This window comes from Pleurodeles waltl, chromosome 8 (assembly GCF_031143425.1).
Source record: "Pleurodeles waltl isolate 20211129_DDA chromosome 8, aPleWal1.hap1.20221129, whole genome shotgun sequence".
Classification (NCBI taxonomy): domain Eukaryota; kingdom Metazoa; phylum Chordata; class Amphibia; order Caudata; family Salamandridae; genus Pleurodeles; species Pleurodeles waltl.
The window spans coordinates 1,493,250,556-1,493,274,072 of NC_090447.1; the positions used below are offsets into that span (position 1 = coordinate 1,493,250,556).

General features: G+C 43.9%; 1 protein-coding gene across 5 annotated transcripts in view; it reads left to right on the forward strand.

Annotated features, from left to right (window-relative positions):
• STXBP5L (syntaxin binding protein 5L) overlaps nt 1-23,377 on the forward strand; it is a 1,301,131-nt gene extending 1,277,754 nt beyond the window's left edge. For all 5 annotated transcript variants that reach the window (XM_069202705.1, XM_069202706.1, XM_069202709.1 and 2 more), the window contains 3 exons: nt 2,514-2,625; nt 14,224-14,444; nt 20,810-23,377. In XM_069202705.1, coding sequence (XP_069058806.1) covers nt 2,514-2,625; nt 14,224-14,444; nt 20,810-20,851 — 375 coding nt within the window. In that variant the 3' untranslated portion in view covers nt 20,852-23,377. The remainder of the gene's footprint in view (nt 1-2,513; nt 2,626-14,223; nt 14,445-20,809) is intronic.
• The last annotated feature ends 140 nt before the right edge of the window (nt 23,378-23,517 follow it).

The following is a 23,517-nucleotide window of genomic DNA, read 5'->3' on the forward strand; positions in this document are numbered from 1 at the left end:
CCCTGCTCGGATTTCATGAATTATGTTTGAGAGAAAACTGTTTTCTCATAATTTTTGCACAGAGGTTATGGAAGGTGCTCCAGAAGCTAAAATGAGAGCATATTTTCTGTAAATTCACACTATCTTTTTCAGCCACCTTGATTGAATCAAACTGGTAAAACGTAAAACATTTAATTTAGAAAAGAACATAATGAGGGTGTTCATTTTGTCATAGAAATTATAGTTAGTGCTGTAGAAAGAAAAATCAGAACACGTTTTAAGTCAGTTCTCAAATATCTTAATCTTCTATTTCATTAAAACATTCTGATATGCAGACTAAAACATGCACTTTCAACACCAGCAGCAGACTGCCAGTTAACTCCTTGGTGATTAGCACCTTACAGTGTTCTAATGAACAACAAGAGTGTTAACCTTCTGCATTTATGCCAAAAGTGTGACACATCTGAACGTCATCTTGATGGAATCGAAGTGGAAAACTGAAAGTATTTTCTACTGAGAATACTGCAGTAAATGAGTAAATAAGGGAGCTTCATAACAAATAGGTCTCCCGAGATGGCCACCAGAGAAAAAAAGAGCCCAAATGTAGCACAAATATCACCCAAATGTAGCCCAAGTGAAAGCCCAATGCAATGACAGAAATATGCAAAACACTTAGGGCCTGATTATGACCTTGGCGCAGGGCCGGCTTCAGGGCGGTGCATCCGGTGCAGCCGCACCGGGTGCTGACCTGTATGGGGAGACGCTGACCTTAGGGGGCGCTGTGTTTAGCAATAACTTACAAAATGTGTGATTTAAAAACACCTGCTGAAAAGTTGTTTGTGCGTCCAGTCTTCAGGAAGCAATTAAAATGTCAAGATAACTTTTTTGATTAACAGTCTTGCTAGAGAGAGAGAGAGAGATCAGAGTTTTGTCCAGTGGCAATATTGATTTAAAATACTGTAGCACAGAGGGTTATAATGGCTGCTGTAAAGAATAGAACTATATTTTATGTGTATAGCTGAGTGGGTTAGTAAAGCCAGCTTTTACAAGTGCTTTAAAACAAATGAAATGTATGTGAGAGGGGCTATGGAGTGATGAGGGCACTTTTGCCGAGTGGTAGTGAAGGAAACTGAGGAGGTGGTCATAGGGTGGGGGGGTGCCAAAAAAGACTGCTGGACCGGGCGTCACCAGTGCTAACCCAGAAGCTGGGTAACAAAAGAAAAGTATAATATATACTGGTATGGTTATGAGGATTTAGGGGGTCATTACAACTTTGGATGCGGCCGCACTCCCGCAGTGCCCATTTGGACATCCCCGCCAGCCCAGCGGAGATGTGGGCCGCAACATGGGAGCCGGCACTAAATGGAGCCGGCGGTGTTGCGGCCGTGCGACGGGTGCAGAAGCCGCATGGGGCCCTGTTAGGGGGCCCTACGACTCCCCGTACCGCCAGCCTTTTCCTGGCGGTTCATACCGCCAGAAAAAGGCTGGCGGTCGGGGACTCGTAATCCCCTGGGCAGCGGTGCTAGCAGCGCTGCCCAGGCGGATTATCACCACTGGGGCAAATCTGGCGGAATACCGCCGGCCCCGGCGGTGCGACCCCGGCGCTTCCGCCGCGGTCGTAATAGGCCAGGAAGCACCGCCAGCCTGTTGCCGGTGCTTCCATCATTTTAGCCTTGGCGGTCTCGTACCGCCCGGGTCAAAATTACCCCCTTAATGTTTTTTGACTAACAGGCCTTCTGGTCTCTGTATCTCTCTTCTTTCTTCTTCTTGTTGCAACCAAAAGAGCTACATAGATTATTTCACAAGGGGAAATGGAAAAGGGAGAAACATAATAAATCCTTAAGTCTTTGAAGGTGGTCAATGTGCCTACCTATTTTGAAATGTTTGTCCTTCTACCACTGATGACTAAATAGTCTACCCAGTGCTTACAGCCAGTCGTAGTTTGGCTTCTATTTGTCTGGACACCGAGGGCACAGAGATGGGGAATGTTCTAATTCTTAACTTGGTAGAAGCTCTGAGCTATTTCTAGGAAATGGGCAGAATGCACCATATCGATGGGTGATGTCAGGCTATTATGGTCTTTGAGTTGTTTATGTTTCATGGTTGTCCTAACACTCAAAGATGTTTTCATAGATTAGATGCAAACAATAAATAAAAGGATTATATGAAATAGAGGAGCATGGAAGAGAATACTAGTGAACACACTATAAAGAGATGACAGGCTTGGTAACTTGTCTGTAGGAGAAGTGGATGATACCCATTTTCAGTACTTCTGTGTAACTAGTCATAGAGGATATTTCAGGTAGAGTATGATTTCCAATTTCACAGTCAGTCACAGTCAATTGAGAATGCCGTACAGCATTCCTGGGCATTGGTGTATGTTGTTTTGTCTTTATAAATAAAGCATAACAAAGCAAAAAGCATAATTGTCCAATGTTTTGCAACAATTGTACATTGATATTGATGGAAGAACCATGATTTTACAAACGTTACTTAAGATATCCTTATTCATTCTTTGTTCCTGTCATGTTTAGGACATGCTGGGAGACTTATTTTCACCGGTGGAAACACCAGAAGCTCAGAACAGAGGGTTCCTGAAGGGGCTGTTTGGTGGCAGTGGACAGACCTTGGACAGGGAAGAGCTCTGTAAGTACGATTCCTTCCTTCCTAAAGCAAAGACAGTCTACCAAAGAGACCAGCGTCCAAAACCTGGCATTAGTCAGTCATGGAACGTCGCCTGGGGGGGGGGGTTCTCAGGGCTGATCAACACGTCCACTGTTGGAGCTCATCATCTCTGATTGGTATTGTGTAGCTGCTGCTTGTCTGGAGAACGTAGCAAGCTTTCCTCTGGTAGTAAAGCCACAGCATCCTTCTGCTAGGTGACTGCTAGTATTTTCAGGCATCCAGGAGCTTCGATTTCAACTCTCTCTCTCTGCCCAGTCCCTTTGCCACATTACACGCAGCATCACGCATTAAAATATAAATCTATAATATGTAATTGGTGAGACCATGGTGATGGCAAAAGAGGATAAAGCCTGACTATCCCCATATCTCTGTAGCCCCCCAGTTTTATAAGACTCACTGATTTAACATTGAGTTAAGTCTTTTACATTTAGACCAGCAGCTCAAATATTTTTGGGTAGATGACAGCAACATATGGTTATTTGGCTGTTGATCAGTAGCCAATATTAAAGGAGCTAATGTTCTGAGGTACGTTTCCAGTGGCAAATGGTTTATTTCACAAAAACCTGGAACACTTTGTAGTGTGATAACAGTAGATATAATCCAGCCTCTTATACCTGCACAGGTCACTTGTCCCTCAGTAGCTTAAAACAAGCATGCAAGAGGCAAAGGGAGGGGATAAAGGGCTGAAGAGCATGCAGAGAGTAGGTAAACAGCACCCTCTGGCTGCTTGTGTGACCAAGGGTCCTACAGACACCCAGAGTGGTGTGAGTAAAGTCTTAGGGGTACAGGTGGAGCAACCGCAAGAGAATCCCAGGTGATGCCTATGGTCTCTTATTCCTATAAACACCTACAAGTTGTCATATACATGAGGCAGACATGGGTAAGGGGCAATGAGGATTTAACAGAGGTAAGGTTTACTGCTGTTACAGGACAGACACTTTGAGAATAGTGATGCCATAACTGTAAATGTAGATTCCTGGCATATTCAGGAAACATTTTAAATCATTAATAAAGACTGATCCTGGACCATCTTCTTTGCCGTACTTGGTGTTTGAACGAATGGATCCGATCAGAGATTGTTAGGGTTCCACGGATAGTATATTTTCTATTGGACCCTTAAAATATACTCTGAATAATATTAAACGTGACACATCGACCATGGGCCCTGTCGAGCAAAACCTAATCTCCAAATAAGGGATTATAAAGTTGCCAAGCCAGTAATAGTTACCTGAGCCTGGCAATGATCCCGCTGAATTAATCCCTAATAACTACCAGGGTGCAGGGTGTGATTTCCTTCCTCCCTCCCTCCCTTCTTTATTTCTGTTATTCCTGATGGAGGACAGTATCTTAATACAATATTCTGGATCTACTCAGGTAGGAGGTAAATTCCTTATTTCATGTTAGGCCCTTAGGTTACAGCAACAATAGGTAGGCTATCAGGGCATCACCCTCCCTCCAAGGTTCCCTATCACCGAGCTTCCTTTCCACACCACACACCAACATTTGATTACATCATTCACTCCAGACAGCACCTCAGACATGCAGGGAATAGGGACACAGAATACTACCCTCCTCTCGTTCTTACAAACATGAAAACAAAGAAAAGCCATTCCTTTGCATTTAGAGTGCAGGGACAAACATTCACAATCACTCAAACTCCAATATGTCTAGCTTACACATTCACCCAACATCAACCTTTTAAACTGTTCACTGCCCATGTAAACACATAGAGACAACAATTAGCACTCACAACAACCATGGCATAGGTCAAGACATGAGGCTCTCCAAACCCCAATTCAAACAAACAAAATTACAACTAGTTTGTGAATGCCAAGGTCCTCAGATATCAGGCCTTACCCACCACATTAGCACACTCACAATGATATCATACAACATTTATGCATTCAGGACATGTAGTCACAGATGCTCAGTCATGCAACAGTCTGGGCACATAACCCAACGCCTTCTTTCGACAAATGGTTTCCCTGACACCCCCACGTGTATACATCAGATGCACAAACAAAACAAAAATGGAAAATGTAACCATGCATCACCATAAGTCAAAACGCCTTTGACCAGACTCCAACAAAATCACAACCAACACTCATACACAAAGGGGAAGGGTTACTATGATTTTGCAGCAGAGTTGCATCACTTTTGTGGTGCAGCCCCAATGCAAAATCATGTTTGGCATTTACTAAGCCACACAAAGCCGCGTGGCATGTCTTAGTGTGGTCCAGTAAATAAAAAGTAAATTCAAATGAGATACCACAGCACACTTGGTAGTCCAAAGAGTACATATGACAGTTCAAAAAAGTTCTGTAGTCAGTAGTTTAAAAAATTCACGGTTTGAGTGTCAAGCTCAGCCTTTGTATTCTTCTGAGCATGGCACATCCCAACTAACAGCCAACACGTGTCAAGTCCAGCCTTTATATTCTTCTGAGTATGGCGCATCACAACTAACAGCCAACATGTGTTTTGTCACGGATTGTGACTTTTTTAAGGCTGTGAATACATAAATGAATACAAGTGCCACATGAATACCAGGATAAGAACATTCCAATGTTCATACACACAGTATGAAATTAATATTACATTGAGAGTACCACACAATTGTAGTGAAGATTAGTAAAGGAAAAGTGCTCCACATCCCAAAATGTTCATGACAAAAAAGAAGTAGAAAAAGAAGTAGGAAAAAAGAGAAGATTAAATGAAGGTTAGAAAGGGGGGAACCATATAACCTGGGAGAATGTGAAATGAATGGTGGGATATCAAACATACCTAATGAAAAGTCACCCAAATGAGTAACAAACTCCTCGGACATGAGGCCTTACCCGACACGTCAACACAATCACAATGACATCATACAACATTTATGCATTCCCAAAAGAACTCACAAATGTGAATAACCCAGTCAACTAACCTTAGTATATCAAAAGAGAATTAACTAAAAAACATCCCACTAATAGGTCTATTCCTAAAGAAAATACCAAGTTTAAAAATATCTAGTGAGGCTAAGGATAAACAAGAGAACAATATCAATGAAAATACACCCATGATGGTTAATGGTTAAGAGACGTAGCAAACAGTGAGATAAAGATGAGTGAGTCCAGTGTAGGGACTTTAAGTACAATTAAGCCCAGGGGAATAACTCAGGCCGAGGTATCCCCACTGTAAAGTCTGCAGGTTGGATACCTCGAAGGGTAGGCGAATGAAAGAAAGTCTGCAACAAGAGTAAGATAACTAGGGTAAAACGAGCTTAACGCCAAAGTTAAAGGTGAGCGCCAGCTCGCGATTGGACTATGGGAATGCTTTGTTTCTTGGAGCACCAAAATTTGTTCTCTTTAAAATACCAAGCTATGATTCGGCCAGTTCTGCTCTATCCACGTTGCATTGGCTCCCCTTGGAGCAACGGTTAACATTTAAATCTCTATGTTACATTCATAGAGCCTTACATGGCACAAGGACCTCCTCTTCTGAAAACCCTAGCCTCCTTCTACACCCCCACAAGATATCTTAGATCACCCTCTGCTGCCTTTGCTGCCATTCCCCGAATCAAAAAAGCTAAATGGGGAGGAAGATCGCTATCCTATCTTGGATCCAAACTGTGGAACTAATTACCACTGAATCTACAACAAACCAGTCACGAACTTCCATTCCGGAAGCTATTGAAAACTTGGCTGTTTTAGTTGTTGGTCCCCAAGGCTGTGTCTCTGAAGATTTCTATATAGCACTGGGAGGCCTTAGGGTAGCTATGCGCTCTATAAGTATTCTTAACTAAACATAACATAAAGAAGTCCTTGTTGCTACACTTAGGGTACAGTGAAGCCAGAAGAAGTACATTATATGTGAGGGAATGGGAGCATGCCCACAAAGAATATGAGTGGGTACCCGTACAGAAAACCCCAGACATCACTTAGAGCTATTTTTAAAAATAAAGACACCGGACACTTAGAGCTATTTAAAAAAATAAAGACACCTGTTGAAAAGTACATTGTGTAATCAAATCCAAATATAATGGTCGAAAAATGTAACATGAGTCCTGATAAACTCTAATCTGCAAGAATGTAAGGACAAATAAGCACTGGGTATTGATTTAAAACAAATAAACGCAAGTCTAAACGTTGAAAGAATCGTACCTGAGTCAAGTGGCAGAAGTGGCATCCCTGTCCAAAGTAAAGTCGGGATGCCGAGAATGAGAAATTACCTAGCTACTGAGAAGGAAAGTTTCAATTCTAATAAGGACACAAAGGCGAGGATTATGCATTTCTTTCTTCATTTTATTTAATCTTTAAGATCAAACGTTATCCTAAACGAAAAACACAACACTACGTATCCCATGGTTCATAAGAACTGTAGCCTTGGCAACCACTATCCAATCCTGGTCCAGTCTGACAGTCTATATAACCACTCTCCGAGTCCTTCCTTGACTTCACAGCAGTCGGTTATGTTAAAGCACCATCAGTATGCTTTAGTATCAAGTCCTACAGAGAAAACATATTTTTGTTGAATCCGTCCTCTTACTGTTATCATACATGAGAAAATACTTATATAAATAACCCAATAACATTATGAAACATCATATGTAAGATGAGATCACCCTTCCACCAACATGACAAACGCAAAGCATCATCGATGTTCGTCTATCAGTTGAAAACATTAAGAACATATTGTTTATCCATTTTATATATATATATATATATATATATATATATATATATATATATATATATATATATTACTTCTTGTCATCCAGAGGGGTGGGAGACACATCTCCAATGTGTTGGGTGGGAAAATCCTCACCTCTGTGTCCTAATAGTACTAAAACTTTCCTTCTCGATAGCTACGAGATTTCTCGTTCACTGTCAGGACTGGAAGCGAGTATTATGCATGTTTAAAGCTTACTCACCACGAAAACAGCTGCCTTGTGAATTGGATTAAAATACAACCTTTTAAAGGTAGATTCCAATGAGCAATCTGCTGCATTCATGAATCTACCACCTACCTGCCTGCATGGCCTTGGAATCCCTCTTGTGGAATGTGCATTGATTCCTGCAACTGCCATGATCCATCTTACCCACCTTCCAATAGAAGGGGGAAGAAACTGCATTAAAAGGCTTCTTAATCGAAATTAACAGCTGCTTTTCCCCTGGTGGCCGTCGTTCCTTTGTCATCTCTTCATATGCCTTAAGGCACCTGACCAAACACAGTTTAGGGGACTCCTCAAAGGCTGGGTATGTTACTGATCTGGTATTGCCTTTGGTTCTCCTAGATATGGCAAAGGTAACATCTTCTGGTGTAAACACCCTAGCCGTAATGTCTAGGGCCTAATGTCAGAGACCCTTTTACAGGATAAGAGGCACAACAGAATAGTCAGCTTAGCTGAGATCTCCTTCCTAGAGAGGTAATGGTCATCCTGCCAAGATGACAAAAAACGTAAAACAATGTTAACGTTCCAGAGACCTGAATATCTTGGCTCAGGAGATCTGGACATCCAGATGACTTTACGCAGTTTGCAGACCCAAGGATGCTCCCTACCGGGTGTATTGTGAAATGGAGGATACCCTGCAGATATCGCCGATCTAAAAGAATTTACTGTGCAGTAGGATAAGACTGAATTTGCCAGTTTGGCTAAAAATGTAGGACTTATGTATTCTGGACCCCCATGGGATTCAGGTGTTTCTCCACACACGAACTAACCCATCGAGCCCAGATGGACTTGTACTTCTTACTTGTCCCTGGAGCCCATGGCTGCTGGATCAATCTCTCAGCCCCCTCCAAAAGTTTGACGTCTTCCCATCAGCGCCTGAAATTTTCTACACCATGAGGTTCAGATGGCCCTGAAGAACCAGGCTGTGTGGCTGGCCGTGTGGATCTGGAATCAAGATTGGGGTGTCGCAGGATAGTTCCAGCAGTGTGGGGAACCACGCTTGCGATTTCCACAGCAGGGTTACCAGAACCACTGAGGCCCTCTGACATTGAACTTGACCCTGCAACCTCAGTATCAGAAGGAAAGGAGGGAATGCATAAGCCTGTTTCGACTCCCAGTCCTGCAGAAAGGCATCCACCACTGACGTCCGTGGTCTGGATGCCAACTGAAATACCTTGGTAGTTGTGCTTTCAGTCTGGACGCAAAAAGATCCATTGAGCATGGGCCACATCGTTCCATGAGGGCCCTGAAGACCTGTCTGTACAGTCGCTGGTATCCTCCATATGTCTGTAGTTCCAGTCCAGTACAGTATTCTGTGACCACTGAAGATACTCCGCTGTCAATGAAATTTGGTGCTGAAGGCAGTATTGTCACAAGTCTTTGGCTAATTTTGCTAGCGCTTTTGAGCGAGTGCCCTCCAAGCAATTTATGTACTGGACTGCGAAACCGCTGCCCATCCTCAAGAGAATACGGCCAAAGGCCTTGTCCTGAGACAGGGACTTGATTGCAAAGGACCCCACCAGCAGTTCTAGGCAGTTGATATGCAAAATGAGTTCCTCCTGGGTCCATCGGCCCCCTGTGGAGATCTCCCCACACCTGGCACCCCAGCCCTGACGGCTGCCATCCAATTCTATGATGAGGTCCAGGGAGGATCCGAAGATCGCCCATCTGGTCTATTCACCACTGTAGCTCTGTCTGCGTCTTGAGGAGAGGGAGATCAGTTCTGTGTGGGTCACGCCTTCAGCCGCTGTAGGGCTCAGTAGTGCAGAGGACCCAGGAATATAGCCTGGATAGAAGACAATAGTAGACCCATTATCCAGGCCAGCTGTCTGAGGGAAATCCTGTCCCTCCTCAGACCCTTCCCCATCTCTTTCTTGCTCTTGGTTACCTTCGAGCTAGGGAGGCTTAGAGAGGTTGCATTGGAGTCTGTATGGAAGCCCAGGAAGGTCTTAGTCTGTGAGGGTGATAACTCCTCTTCCTCCAGTTTATTACGAAACCCAGTTCCAGCAGCAAGACAATAGTCATGTTCATGTGGGATCTTGACTGATCCATCAAGAGGATGTCATCTAGATAAATTATTATCCTCATCTCCTCTGTCCTGAGGTATTCCACTTCTGGCCTGAGGAGTTTTGTAAAGCACCATAGTGCTGACGAATGTCTGAAAGGGAGAGACTTGAATTCAAACACCTGTTGTCTCCATATGAACTGTAGAAACCAGCGGTGTGGAGGGAAGATCGGTACTGTGAGGTATGCGTCCTTAAAGTCCAAGCGCACAATCCAGTCTCCTTCAAGGAGGAGATCCCTGAGCAGGTGAATGCTCTCCATCTCGAAGTGCCTGTATACCATCCACTCATTGAAGACACATATATTTATGACCGGGAAATATGACTATGACTAGGAAAATATTGCTTAGGAAAACTTGCGGGTGTAATACAGACCTGCAAATGACCCCTTTCCTTAGGAGCTCCTGCACCTCTGCATCGAACAATGTCATGTCTGTTTGAGAGAAGAAAATTGGTTTTGGCGGTGTTTCTTGAAACGGGGTTGCTATGAACTCTATGTGGAAACCTTCCACTGTCTGTAGGACCCAGGAGTCGGAGGTAACCATCGCCCATCTGTGCGCAAACCTTCCCAACCTCCACCCAAGTTCTCGATGCGAAGAAGGGGTAATGCTTATCGTTAGGTCCACTGGGGGCGTTCACCCCAACACGGGCATTGCCACCGGTGCTGTTTTTTCCTCTTCCCCTTTTGGGGAAGAACGCTCCCTGTCGGCTGTTATGTCAACCGTTATTTCTTCTGGCTGAGTCTCTGCTAGGGCCTTTAAAGTTGGAGCTGCTGGAGGAGTGACCCCTATCTCGTCCAGCCCTGCCAAAAACCTTTCCAGGAAAGATCTTTTTTAATTGAGGTCTGCGCCTTGTCCAGTGCTGAGAATGTCGCCATTAACTTCCCCAACTGTTTCACAAGGGGGTCGCCAAACAGGTTTCCCTGTGCAATAAACCCCTGCTTCTGAGTTGGAGAGCTCCCCACGTTTTGGGTCTATCTTAATTAGTACAGAGCTATGTCTCTCTGCAGAGATGGTGCAATTAGCATTGCCCAGAAGGCACACTGACCTCTGGGCCCATCCTGCCACTGTGTCTGTGGGAAGGTGGTTTTCTGTGTGCTTTGACTGTTCTGCCAGTTGTATAATCTGCATGAGGGGCCCAGGATGTCTAAGAGTTTATCTTGACATGCCCTCCAGCCTTTCTTGAGGTCTCTTGTATATTTAGCAAAAAAAGTACACATTTTTGGGTCGATGTCGGGCATAGCCGCCACTTTGCTCTCCAAAGTTGGGCGAGGGCATTTCACCCGCAATCTGGCCCGCACATCCTTATCCAGGGGTTGGCGTATCTTGCTGGCCACATATTAAGAAACTTTCTAGTCCGGCTGCCATTCCGATGACCTGGAGTGATAAATATCCTCTCGGTTGAACATGTCCGAAACAGAATAGTCCCCTTCTTAGGGGTCTGGCGTGGCTAAAGCTGGGTGCCAGGGTCGACCAGAATTATGGTTCTAGTCCAAGGACTCGTCCTCATCTGTGTCACCCTTCCCTGGAATGGACAACCCTGCGTTAGGGCCTTTGTTTGGGGCAGCCTTGTTGCCATTCTCCCCAGGCCAGGCAGCCTCCCAGTAGGGTATACGGCTTAACGTGCGCGCACTCTTATGGAAGGTTTCAGTGAGGTGCTCGAAACCCTCCAGGTGCCCTGCGCCACGTTTGTGTAATTTCTTGGGAGCCGCAATGCTATTTCCACTAGGGCCCGATCCTGTATCCCCAAACAAGCCAGCCCTAGTAGAGACCTGGGCTGTCAACCTGGCCACACTCTCCTGTAAAGGGGCGAGTGCCTTAGCTATAGCCTGCGACAGGAGCTTGTCCATCTCAGCAGGGAGGTGGTGCTGAGGGTGCCATTCCTCCTCAGCCATAGTGGGGGCTTGTGGTCCTGCAAGGACTGCATAGTAAAGAGTGTGTGAGCACTTCACAGACAAGGAAAATTGTGAAATTCAAATAACGCTCTGTTTGTTAAGAAGGGCAGCCCCCTTGCTGGGGTTCTTGCCAGCTAAGATTGTCCCCGTAGAAGCTACTTGCCCGAGGTGGTAATGCTGGGAGACGGGCCTGAGGAACAGCCTACAATGTACCGCTGTAGCGGTGTCAACCGAGAGTTGGAGGGGGTTAAGGAGCCCAATACCCACACACTGGGAAAGCTCTCACCCCATAGTGTGTAGCATGAGGGCGATCGTGCGCTGTGACCCAGAGAGACCTAATTTGGCTCACAATGCAGGCCTCACAGGTGGCACGAAAGGGCACCCTCTGGTGGACCCGCCTGACATAAAATATGGAAAGTCTGCTGTGCGGTCTAATTGCGCCGCACACTGACAATGGCACTCTGAAAAACAGCGAAATTGAAAGCGGTACAAAAGCACACAGATCAGTCAGTTCCCACAAACTGCACTCTGAACAGAGGTAGTGAGGGAACTTCACTGACGTTCTGAGCAGTGAAAAAACGGGAAGGACTCGGAGAGCGGTAAGTATATATAGACTGTCGGACTGGACCAGGATTGGATAGTGGTTGCCATGGTTACCGTTGTTATGAACCATGGAATATGTAGTATTGTGTTTTTTGTTTTTGATAATCTTTGAACTTTCTGATTAAATAAAGTGAAGAAAGAAATGCATAATCCTCGCCTCCGGTCCTGACATAAAATTCAACTGAGTTAAATACCAGCATGGTAACAGCCCTAGAGAGCCAATTGCAGAAGGATGGTGAAATGCGAAAAGTGGGGGTGGCCATAATGAAATGGAAAGTACCAAGTCGCGAGTCAAGGGAAGTCCTGAGCTAATAAAATAAAGGACCTGGAAAGGGTATGAAATATTGGTGATCTACATGCTACATAATATCGAGGGGCAAGAAAAACAAGGGATGAGTCCCGACCCGCAACAGCTGAGCCCAATAAACCGTAAAGATGATTACAAAAAAATAGTCACAGGGCACGCTGTGTGTGTATTCATGGAATACTGAAGGGCGTTGAAGTGTGTAGTGTGAATTAGTATGAGTGAAGAGTAAGTGTTAGTTATAAGTGATGGAACTAGTAGGAACCAAGTAACAAAGTTCAGAGAAAAGGAAAAAGGAGCAAGTAACAGAACTAGATATGTGACATACTACTTATCGTAACCCAAATGAGTGTGTACAGTAATATTAGTTACAACAAAGTAGGGCTCAGTCCAACATATATGTATGATCTCAAAGCTTGGCAACCCATATCACCAAAACACATATCAGCAATAAATACAATTTGGAATACCAAAAACATATCAGTGAATACTACAATTGTGTGAATTATGATCCACATTAGAAGTATAACCTAAGGATACAATACAAAGAATTCAAATGGATGGGAAAGAAAATGAAATGAGATTGCAATCAGTTCCCTCAATTATGGCCTATGTATTGTCAAGCCAAAAACATATAGCCAGAGCACAATGCTTGCAGATATTATATGCTCTCGTTGAGACCCATTTAATTTTCTTTTCCATATATTTGAATTCTTTGTGCTGTATCCTTAATTACTGATGGTTATATTTCAGCATCACAATTGTTCATTGCCAGGTAGGTGATGTTTCAACTTTACATGACTTCAAGACACAGTGTACCCTCCGACAACATAGTCTCATTTCTATCTCTAATAATATCCAAGAGTTTGTAGCCACCCAGGTAGGAGATAAGTTCTCTATTTCATTTCAGGCCCTTACAGTTACAGCACCAGCAGACAGGTCCATTTCTGGGCACCATCCTCCCTCCAACTGTCCCTGTCTCCAAGCTTCCTCTCCAGGCCACACACTCACATTTAATTACATCATTCACTCTCAACCTCCCAGACACTAGCTAAAACACAGAAGGAATTGGGGCACAGAATACTACAGTTCTGTATGAAGTTTTGTATATTGCTGCATTTTGCCTTTCGTTAACTTCTGACCCCTTTCAGTTAGAAGATATATTTGATTGTTGGGAGTGGAAGGTAGTGTCCAGTTGGGTGGAATGGAACCAGGACAGTTATATTCTGTGTGACCATTAGCAGCTGACATCATTGTGCTGAGCCACTTGCAAAATATGTGCGTGAACTACTTATAATTGCATCAAATAAAAAAAAACACCCTTTTACGCCTTGACATTTTTTAATTCACATTCCTACATCACTCTTTCTGAATTGTTGTAAATTCATGAAGTTGACACCTAATCACTAGGAGACTGCTGGCATGTTGACCATGAGAAAGAGATTAATTAAACTGCTTGCTCCGCCTGACTCCATGTGTCTTCTTTCAACTACTTACCTCTACATATAACTCCCTCAGGTATCACCTGCTATTCCCACCAATTCCCCCAATATCATATACCCAAGTTTCGCCAAGTGCCTTTTTCCAAAGTTCAAGAAGCTTGGTTACCCATTTTCCTTTCCTGCTGAGTTTTTAAAAATGTTTTTTAATTCTAAGCATTACCTGTTCTTGTTAATGTTATACACTGCTGCTGAATGACCACCTGATAATGGTCTTGACCAAAACTTGCTGATGTTTGTGGCACTTGTTACAATTTATCTTCTAGTTGGGGAGGCGGCTGCAGGCAAAGCGTCCCGGAGTCTTGCGCAGCACATCCCCGGACCAGGGGGATTCGAGGGGGTGAAGGGCGCTGCCGTAGGTGTAATGGGGGACTTGGCCCGTACGCGGATCGCACTGGATGAGAGAGGACAGAGACTTGGAGAACTGGAAGAGAAGACAACCGGCATGATGTACAGCGCAGAGGCCTTCTCCAAACATGCACATGAGGTACTGATGAAGAAGGATATGGACTGAAAGTTTCAACAGTTCAGGGGTGACAGTGGGGTGGGTAAAGGTTGACAAAGTAAACTGTTAACAGCTGTCCTCAAGGTATTGGTCCTCAATTGGAATACGCCAATTGAGTCAATTACAGCGCTCTGATTTGTGTATGAATGAGAATCACAAAGGTGATACTTAAATGATGCAGTCCTCATGTTATGTTATATATTATGTTATGCTAGTAAGCACAATAGACACCAAAACTACATATTGCTATTTTGTCTGTTGTCAACTGGTGTGCTTTAAGCTGCATATAAGGACAAAAGAATCATTGTTGTGAGCCTAGTCAGTGAAGGTGCCTGCCTCACAGAACAACAGGCTGGGATATTAGTACATCAGGTGATGAAGGTGAGGGTGATTTAGACAGTGATTCTACACCTATAAGAACTGGCTTTCGGGTCTGGTATGTGTTCTGTCCAGGTGGAGTGACATGTTGCTATGAGAGCCTACGAAGATCTTGTTAAAAGGAAGCATGTAGGCTGGTGATGGCTTCCCCCAACTACAGTGTCCATGACCTGGGCTGCTTCTCTTCCATTGCGCGGGATCCAGTGCCCATTGTCCCAGTGGTTAGAATGTCCACTTCTTCTAGCTCCTTATGTTATTGCGCCTTTCCTTTCACATGGGTCCTAAGCCAGCTATATCACAGCTTCTGCCCGTGCAGTAACCTTATGCTCATGGGATTGGGATAGCCTCTAATTGCCCAGGGACAATGTGTCTCTCCCTCTTTTAGGACAGTAAGGCAATCAATCAGTCAATCAATGAATATTTGTAGAACACAGCACTAACACCCCTGGGGTTATCTGGGTGCTGTGGTGCGAGGTCTCCATCAAAAAGCCAGGTCTTGAGTTTCTTTCTGAAGTCCGCAAGGGAGGGTGCTGTTTGGAGGTGGAGGGGCAGGTCGTTACAAGCCTTGGCGACGATGTGGGAGAAGGAATGGCTGCCGCTGGGGCTGCAACGGATTCAGGGTGTGTGTGTGTGTGCGTGCGTGTGAGGGCAAGAGAGGAGGAGCGCAGGTGTCCGGCAGTCTGATGGAAGTGCAGTAGGTGGTTGATGTAGGCCGGTCCTTGATCTTGGAAGGCCTTGTAGGCATGCATGAGGATCTTGCTTGAACTAGCATCTCTTCTGGATGGGGAGCCAGGGGAGGTTTCTGAGGTGTGGGGTGATATGGGCCTGTTTGGTGAGGTCCAGGATGAGTCTAGCTGCTGCAGTTGATGTGGTCTGGAGTCTTTTGAGGAGTTGTGTCGTGATGCCGGTGTAGAGTGCATTGCCGTAATCGAGGCCGCTGGGGACAAGGGGCTGGGTGACAGTTTTTCTGGTGTTGACTGGGATCCATCTGAAGATCTTGTGGAGCATGCAGACTGTGTGGAAGCAGCAGGAGATAACTCGTTTGATTTGTTGCTTCATGGTCAGTTTGCTGTTGATGATGATGCCAAGGTTCTGTGCGTGGTCTGTAGGTGTGGCAGAGGGTCCGAGTTTGGTTGGCCACCAGCTGTGGTCCCATACGGATGTGTTTCTCCCAAGACCAGGACCTCTGTTTTGTCAGAGTTGCGTTTGAGGCAGTTTGCTTTTATCCAGTTGGCTACGTTGGTCATTGCGTCACAGAAGATTGTACTGGTGGGTGGGGTGGGTGAGAGGATGAGCTGTGTATTGTCCGCGTAGGATATGATGTTGAGACCGTGAGATCTGATGATGTCCGCAAGGTTGGGGGGGCATCTAGTTGTTGAACAGTGTGGGGCTGCAGGATGATCCTTGGGGTACGCCGCATCTGATTTCCTTGGGTTTGGAGGTGAAGGGAGGCAGATGAATGCACTGGGTCTATTCTGTCAGGAAGAAGACCATACATTTGAGGGAATTCTCTTGTATGCCGATGTCGTGGAGTCTTTTGATGGGGTGGTATGATATGGTGTCAAATGCTGCTGAGAGGTTGAGAAGGATCAGGACAGCGGTCTCCCCATGATTGAGAAGTGTTTTGATGTTGTCTGTGGCTGAGATGACTGCAGTCTCAGTGTTGTGGTTGGCTCAGAATCCAGATTGGGAGATGTCAAGCAGGTTGTTTTGTTCCAAGTATTCGATGAGCTGTTAATTGATGGCCTTCTTGAGTACTTTGGCAAGGTAGGGAATCGGAGAGATCAGTGGAAAATGTTTGAGTTTGCTGGGGTCGCCTGATGGTTTCTTTAGGAGTGGTCTGATCTCTATGTGTTTCCATTCGTCTGGGAAAACAGCCGTGACGATAGAGGTGTTGAGGATGCTGTGGAGTTCCGTTCTCATGTGATTGGTTTTGAGGTTGATAAAGTGGTGGGGGCGTAGGTCGGAGGGTGCTCCTGAGTGGATGGATGACATGATGGCCGAGGTGGATTGTGTGGTGAGAGGCGACCAGGATTGATCGGCTGGTGTGCGCTGGTTGGTCGAGGCTGCTGAGGTTGAGGACTGTTAAGGACAACATAATAGCAAAACTATATAGCTCTTGTGGATTGCAAATCATCTACAGCTCACTAGTGATTGGCTGCTCAGAAAGCCTTCCAGGAAATTAATTTCATGTGTTATCTAAATTGTTTGCAAAAGTTGTGATTTCTTTCTGATTTCTCTTACATCGGAGCATGCCTGGGGCGTTTTTATGCACAATCAGCTATAAGGGTAGTCCTGATGTGTGGAAGCAGGACTCATTTATACAGCCTCCACTTGCATGTAAAACAGAAATGAGCATCTGTCACCACATTATAATGAAATAAGTGGTGTATATATGTAAAATGCAAATTCAAACAAAAGCAACACATTGTAAACCTTTTCCGGAGAACCAAGATAATCTAAAACCCATTTACAGGCAAAACAAATGATAGGAATACAAATTGATCGAAATAAATACAAAACTCCCCTCAAGTACTGTTAATAATATATTTTAAAACTTTATTTTACAAAAGACAATTACATTGTGGACCCTGTAATGAATCCCTATTAGAAAATATAGTTGTAATGTGAAACAGCAAAGGGTAGAGATGGGGTTTAGAAATAATTAAAGTATGGAAGGGAGCCCCCACAAAAAGAATGGAAAAAGGGAGGGACATGGGTGAGCGAGAAATAAACTATGGCCTGAATTTACTAAACTTTGATGCAATGGAGCAAGGGAAGTTGCTCTGCTGTGTTGCTTCAAAGTAAGAGAGCAGACATGTGCCAAATCTACTAAGATATGGTGCATTTGTGCTCTCTTGTACGGCTGGCACAGCGCAAGCTGCCTAGCGCCAATGCAGGCACCCTTGCACCATGACACATGCATGCCTGCGTTGTGGTCAGAACAGAGCCACAAAATATTATTCCTCTTTGTACGTGTGCTGAAGATTGCAGCATACATGCAAAAAGGGAGTAACAAGGAGACCTAAAGATATTTCTACTTGTTAATGACAGCCTCGGGTAGATGCACCATTTTGGCACAAACTCATATCTACTGATTTTAGTAAATATGGGATTATGTCAAACTATATAGGTGGATGTGCAGGAAACACCATGCTCCATCCATGTAACGCATCCGTGGTGCAACACAACGAAAGGCAGCGCGTAGCGCTCCTTTGCATTACATTCTGATAAAATCCCACACAAAGCCACTCAAGTCTTGATCTACGTGGCTTGGTAAATCCCAACAAGGATTTTACTTTAGGGCTGAGCAACAAAAGCGGCACACACCAGAAACAAAATCCTAATAAATCTGGGACTAGTTTTAAAAAAGGATGGAAAGGGTTTAGGAATGTTCTATCAAATAAAAAAGGAAATAGAGGAAGGGGATGAAGGAGGAGGGAAGAAGGAATGTGGGAGTGAAAACCAATGGAAATAGAGAAAGGTGTTCAGGGGTTAAACCCCCGGAACAGCAAATAACACAAGTGCAGCACTACTGAGGGACAGGACGTGGGATTAGAAGTTGGGTGAAGGGAAGACATATTGATGCAAACTTTGCAGAAAACCAAAATAGAGAATCCATTTTATAGTTCACTGCCATTTACAGAATAAGAAAAACATAAAAAGCCAGTTTTTTTTATTATCCAATAATTAACGCTATTCGCCTTGAAAATTTCAATTAACCAATATAAGTGAAGGTACACATTTAGTGCCCCATTGCAAGTTCTGTGGAAATCACAGTATGTGCACAAACAGAAGTCCCAAGTAGTGCAGTAGTTTCACACTTTTTCCCTCACAAATATTGCCTTGCAGAATTTGAAAATAGTGCATATTCCATATTTTGCTGCTTAGAATGCGGGAAAGCATGAGGTACTAATACGCTAACCCCAACATGCTGCACCTGGTTAATACTACAGGCCAGATTTATCATAGAGTTGTTTTGTCGTTGCGTCACATAACGTAATGCAAGCGCAACACAACACTGAAGTCAGATCTACCAAGCATCACAAGGCCACATTGCGTGGCCCTGCAGTGCTTGGTAACTCTTGGGTAACACAAGGCAGCACAATCCGCTTCCTTGCAATACTCTGCCCGGGTAAGGCGTTCCATAGGTGGAGCGTGGGTCTTCCCACGCATCCTCCCATGGATTCGGGCGCACTCCCAGATTTACCATGAGAGGTAGACCTGGGAATATGTCCAAATGCTGCACCTTCTGAGGGCGGTGTAATGAGGCAAAGTATCTTTATTTCTCCTTGTTGTTTCCTCTTTTTTTCGTGTGCTGCGTTCTGCAGCGCACATAGAAAGAGGGAAAGGCGTTAGAGTATTGTTTTTGTACAGGAACGTTTTCCTTCCTGCACAAAAACAATCGTGCCTGTGATGTAAGCACCCTTTCACAACAGTGCAAGGGTGCCTGCTTTAGCGCATGGCAGCGCGTTGCACACCAGTGCAAGAAGAGGACAGGAATGTGCCATAGAATGTTAAACATGCATATTCCACCCTCTCCCTTTCAAGCAGCGCAAAGCAACAAGATGTCTTGCTGTGCTGCATTGTGGAAAGTTTTGAGAAATCTGGGCCTATATGCCCAGGTGTATGTATTCACAGGCCAGGGTATTGCCATGCCGAATACTGGACCAAGTATAATGAAATTAGTAAATAGGCGCAAAAGTCAATGCTGAATGTTGGCCTCTGAATCGTTTTCAAAGATTTTAATAAATTGACCTCCTATTCTGCCTGCCTCACACATGTAGGTACAGGTACATGTGTATTCAAGAGAAGTCTCTTCAAATGAGGGTATCAGAGATGCCTCATCTTGCTCAGTAGTTGTGCCTTTCAAAGTTAATTGAGCAAGAGAAGTGCTCACAAGTATTTTCAGAAAACATGCTCCCAGAATAATCATATTGCCATCCTCAGGCAGTGTCAGGTGAGTCGTGTTTCTCTCTCTGCCTTGTGCATGTACAGGTTTGATTGGAGGCTCTGGCCTTCATCAGTACATGACTTGATGCCACCTTGGAATATGTGTAGGAAATGTAGCCGCAGTCCTCCTTTTGTTTGTCAAACCAATCCAGGACTCTAACACAATGTGTCAAGACATTCCCCAGGATCAACATTAGGGCAGGAAATGTTACTCCTTTTTTATTATTTGACCAGAGGGCCATATTTATATAATTGTGGGCAAATCACTTTATTTCGCTGTGCCTCAAACTGGACACATACGTGCGGCAAAATGCTGCACTGTTCAGATGTTCCCATCCTTTTCTCTGATGTTGGGCTGTCTCATAAACTCGTGTTAGAGAAACTCTTTACCATAAAAATGCTTTGTATAGTGCTCTACTGCTGCTCAGAGATCGAAGTCCAAACTATTTCAATTACTTAATAGGTTAATCAAAGTACATTTTGTATACAGTGAGTGAGAAGCGCAAAATGGGCACATTTGTAACATTCACAACATGACACCACTTAACTGGTTTCCCTAATTTTCTATAAACTACAATGGGCAGTTCGTGTTTACAAGTCATTTAAAGAATTAGCAGCAGAATATTTTTTTTATTTTTGTCAATACATCACATTTTTAACAGTGTCTTTTTCCATTAGGATATAGGCAGGCAGACTCATCAGCTTCCTTAATTTTTAATGTGTTGTAATGAGTTTAAAACTGTGAACTAGACTTGAACTTCGTCTCTTGACCCTTTCCAACTTAACACTTTTGAGTAATATGTCCATACTCTAAATCCTAATTTGTAACACAATGTGAATTTCATACACCCAATAGGTCCCTAACTATAATCATTGATCGGAGTTGTAAGATAGTGCATCTAAACCTTTTTGCTCCTTTCTTCCCTTGGTGGAAGCCGAATATGACAATGTTATGTTAACATGGCCAGTCTTCGTTTAGGTAACCTGTATTTTTTTTGTTATCCCTTCTATTGCAGTTGATGCTGAAGTACAAAGACAAGAAATGGTACCAGTTTTAGACTTTTGAAGCAATCACACCTTCTTTGCTGGAAAAGATCAACCTGCAAAACCCAGCCAGAAACCAGATGCTATCTCAGCTCACTGGTCAAACCACAAGGCAGAGCTCTGTGCAAGTGGAAACAGAGGTCAGCCAAAAGGATAGGCCCGATCAATGTACAGTCCGCGTCCTTGGATAGAGCTGCAGTCAGCCTTTTTTTCTAAAAGCAACTGAACAGTCTCCTGGGCATGTAGATTTTCTGATAGTTTATGTTTAAGGCATATGGGGAATTTTTTCTGGTTACGGAAAAATGAATAACCTGTACAGACTAGAATGTTAAATACACTTATAAAAAGTAACACAAACAAATGTAAAAAAAAAACTCTGCATGACAAATTTGACCAAATGAAGAAAGCATGTGACGAGAAAAAAGGATTTATTTCTACACTAAATATTTAAAAAACAACAAAAAGAAAAGGCCATTTCTATTTTTAAAATTTGCGTCACAAGCACCTAATTCATTTCTGATGGCGGCCCTCCTTAGGGTGGTCTTTCCACTTGCGTTTTCTTCTCATTTGCTGCTATCATGTGTTCCCGGAGGAGCGGTACCTTCAGCACACAATCTCAAAATGATTGGTCCCCCAATGGCAGATACCGTTTGCAACAAGGCCCTATACTGCTTTGAAGTGGAAATGTAGCAGGAGAGAGGATTACACAACTGCTACTCATAGTTTGGACAGAAGACCCGCAAGAAACGGAACACAACTTGTGTTAACAGTAGGAGAAAGTGTACCCTGACCAACACAAAGTAAAAAAACTGTACAACCCCCCTCATGTTGCCTCCCAAGACTGCCTTCATTTTACTCATCCTGATCCCCTCACTATGACGGATTGACAGCAACTATGGTCATTTCACCTGACTAGAGATAAGATATTCCCATCTCATCTTCAACACCAGAAGCATGTGAATAATTTGAAGTGATTTCCCCCAACACAATGTGTAGTGAATTGGCACCTGTTGACAAAAAATAGAAATAAATCCTTGATGAACAACAATATTGAAAAAACAGCATGTTAAAAGATGCTGGGAGAAGCACTTTTGTGTCACTGACCTGCCTACTTGGAATATATAACCAGGGACCATTGAAGATGCCCAACATTGGATAGAGCCCCTGTGATGGATTCAGCACGAGGCCAGCTTTAAGGTGGAGCACTTACATGGAGGTCATTCTCTGTGGCCAGTGAATCGCCTCTATGCAGTAAGGTTGCAAAATCATTTGCCAATTGACAAATAGCTTTCCTAATAATTAATGTGCAGGAGAGTTCACAGCAACCTGAGCTCAGGTGACAAACCATGAAGTAAAACCCTTAAACTAAGGTCAAATGTTGCAAACAGAAGTTCATGGACACATTACAGAAAAAGTGAATCCAGTGTCTATGGAAATCCAGTTGACACACCACCAGTCAATCCCATCTCCAGAAGGTGAAGCAAAACCAACTTGGACAGCTACTGTCTTATATTGCAGCAGTTGCCTTTAGAGTTCTGTTTTCATGTATCCCATGCATTGCAAACAAATAAGCTATATGTTTGATTTCACTGTGAGACTTAACCAGCTGCCGTTGACCTGATGCCACAACCTACACACATGAGGCTTCCAGAGCAGTCATGTTGGTGTTGGACGATGGCAGGAAGTGAAGGAAGAGATGCAACAAGTGGCGCTGAAACAAGAGTTGGGCGAGATGGGTTATTAATGTGCCCATAGTGTAGGAAGATAGAACATTGTGCAAATTGTATTTTATTTGGTGTCATCTTTCTCACTGGTTACCAAGCGGTTTTTGACATGTCACAAAATCATCAACAGTTGTCTAGTAGGGTAGATGCTTCAATGCGCTAGTTCTCCATTTGGTGCTGGCAACCCAGACAGGCCTGTTAGACCGCTTTAAAAATTGATAGTGAACTTTGCAATTTGTCACAGACCTTTTGCTGATTTTTAAGGAGCACATACACCTACAAACATGTAAAATGTAAGGGTTGGTTCACTGCTTACCCACCTACACCTGATTTCGCCATCTGGCAGTGCACTTCATGGACTTTTTTAGGCTTGAAGATGATCAGCATTTTGGGGCATTTTCAACAGACTTGAGACTGCTTAACAAGCGCCAGATGGCAAGACTTCGGGTTGATCTCTGAGGGAACAGGGGATTATGGGTGGGGGAGCATGGGCCAATGCAGAGATCCCCGAATATTACTTTTAAAATGAAGTTTAAATCTGTTTATGATGCGTGTAAGCATACACATCTACTTATTGTAATAAAAATGCAAAGCATTTGTCTATAAACGAAGAGTCCTCCTGGTGGAAGCCATGGTTTCAAACATGACCCTCTTAAGGGTATTTCAGCTGCTTCAAACCCTGTAGAGTGGTGGCTAGAGGGTACCTTTTCTTGCTATCAAACATTCCTGCGATGCTCTGCTGCCTTCCCAATGTTTTCACTTCTCCATGTTGACTCAAGGGGTGTCAGGGATTAAAACATGACCTGCTTAAGCACACAGAGTGGGTACATTATTTTACATTTTGTGCATGACGTTTCCTTGAGTCGCTAATGCTATACACGGTCACTCGTGAATAATACATGGGAATGTTTGACTATGAAAACGGAGTGACAAAAATTCTGTGATAACTTCAAATT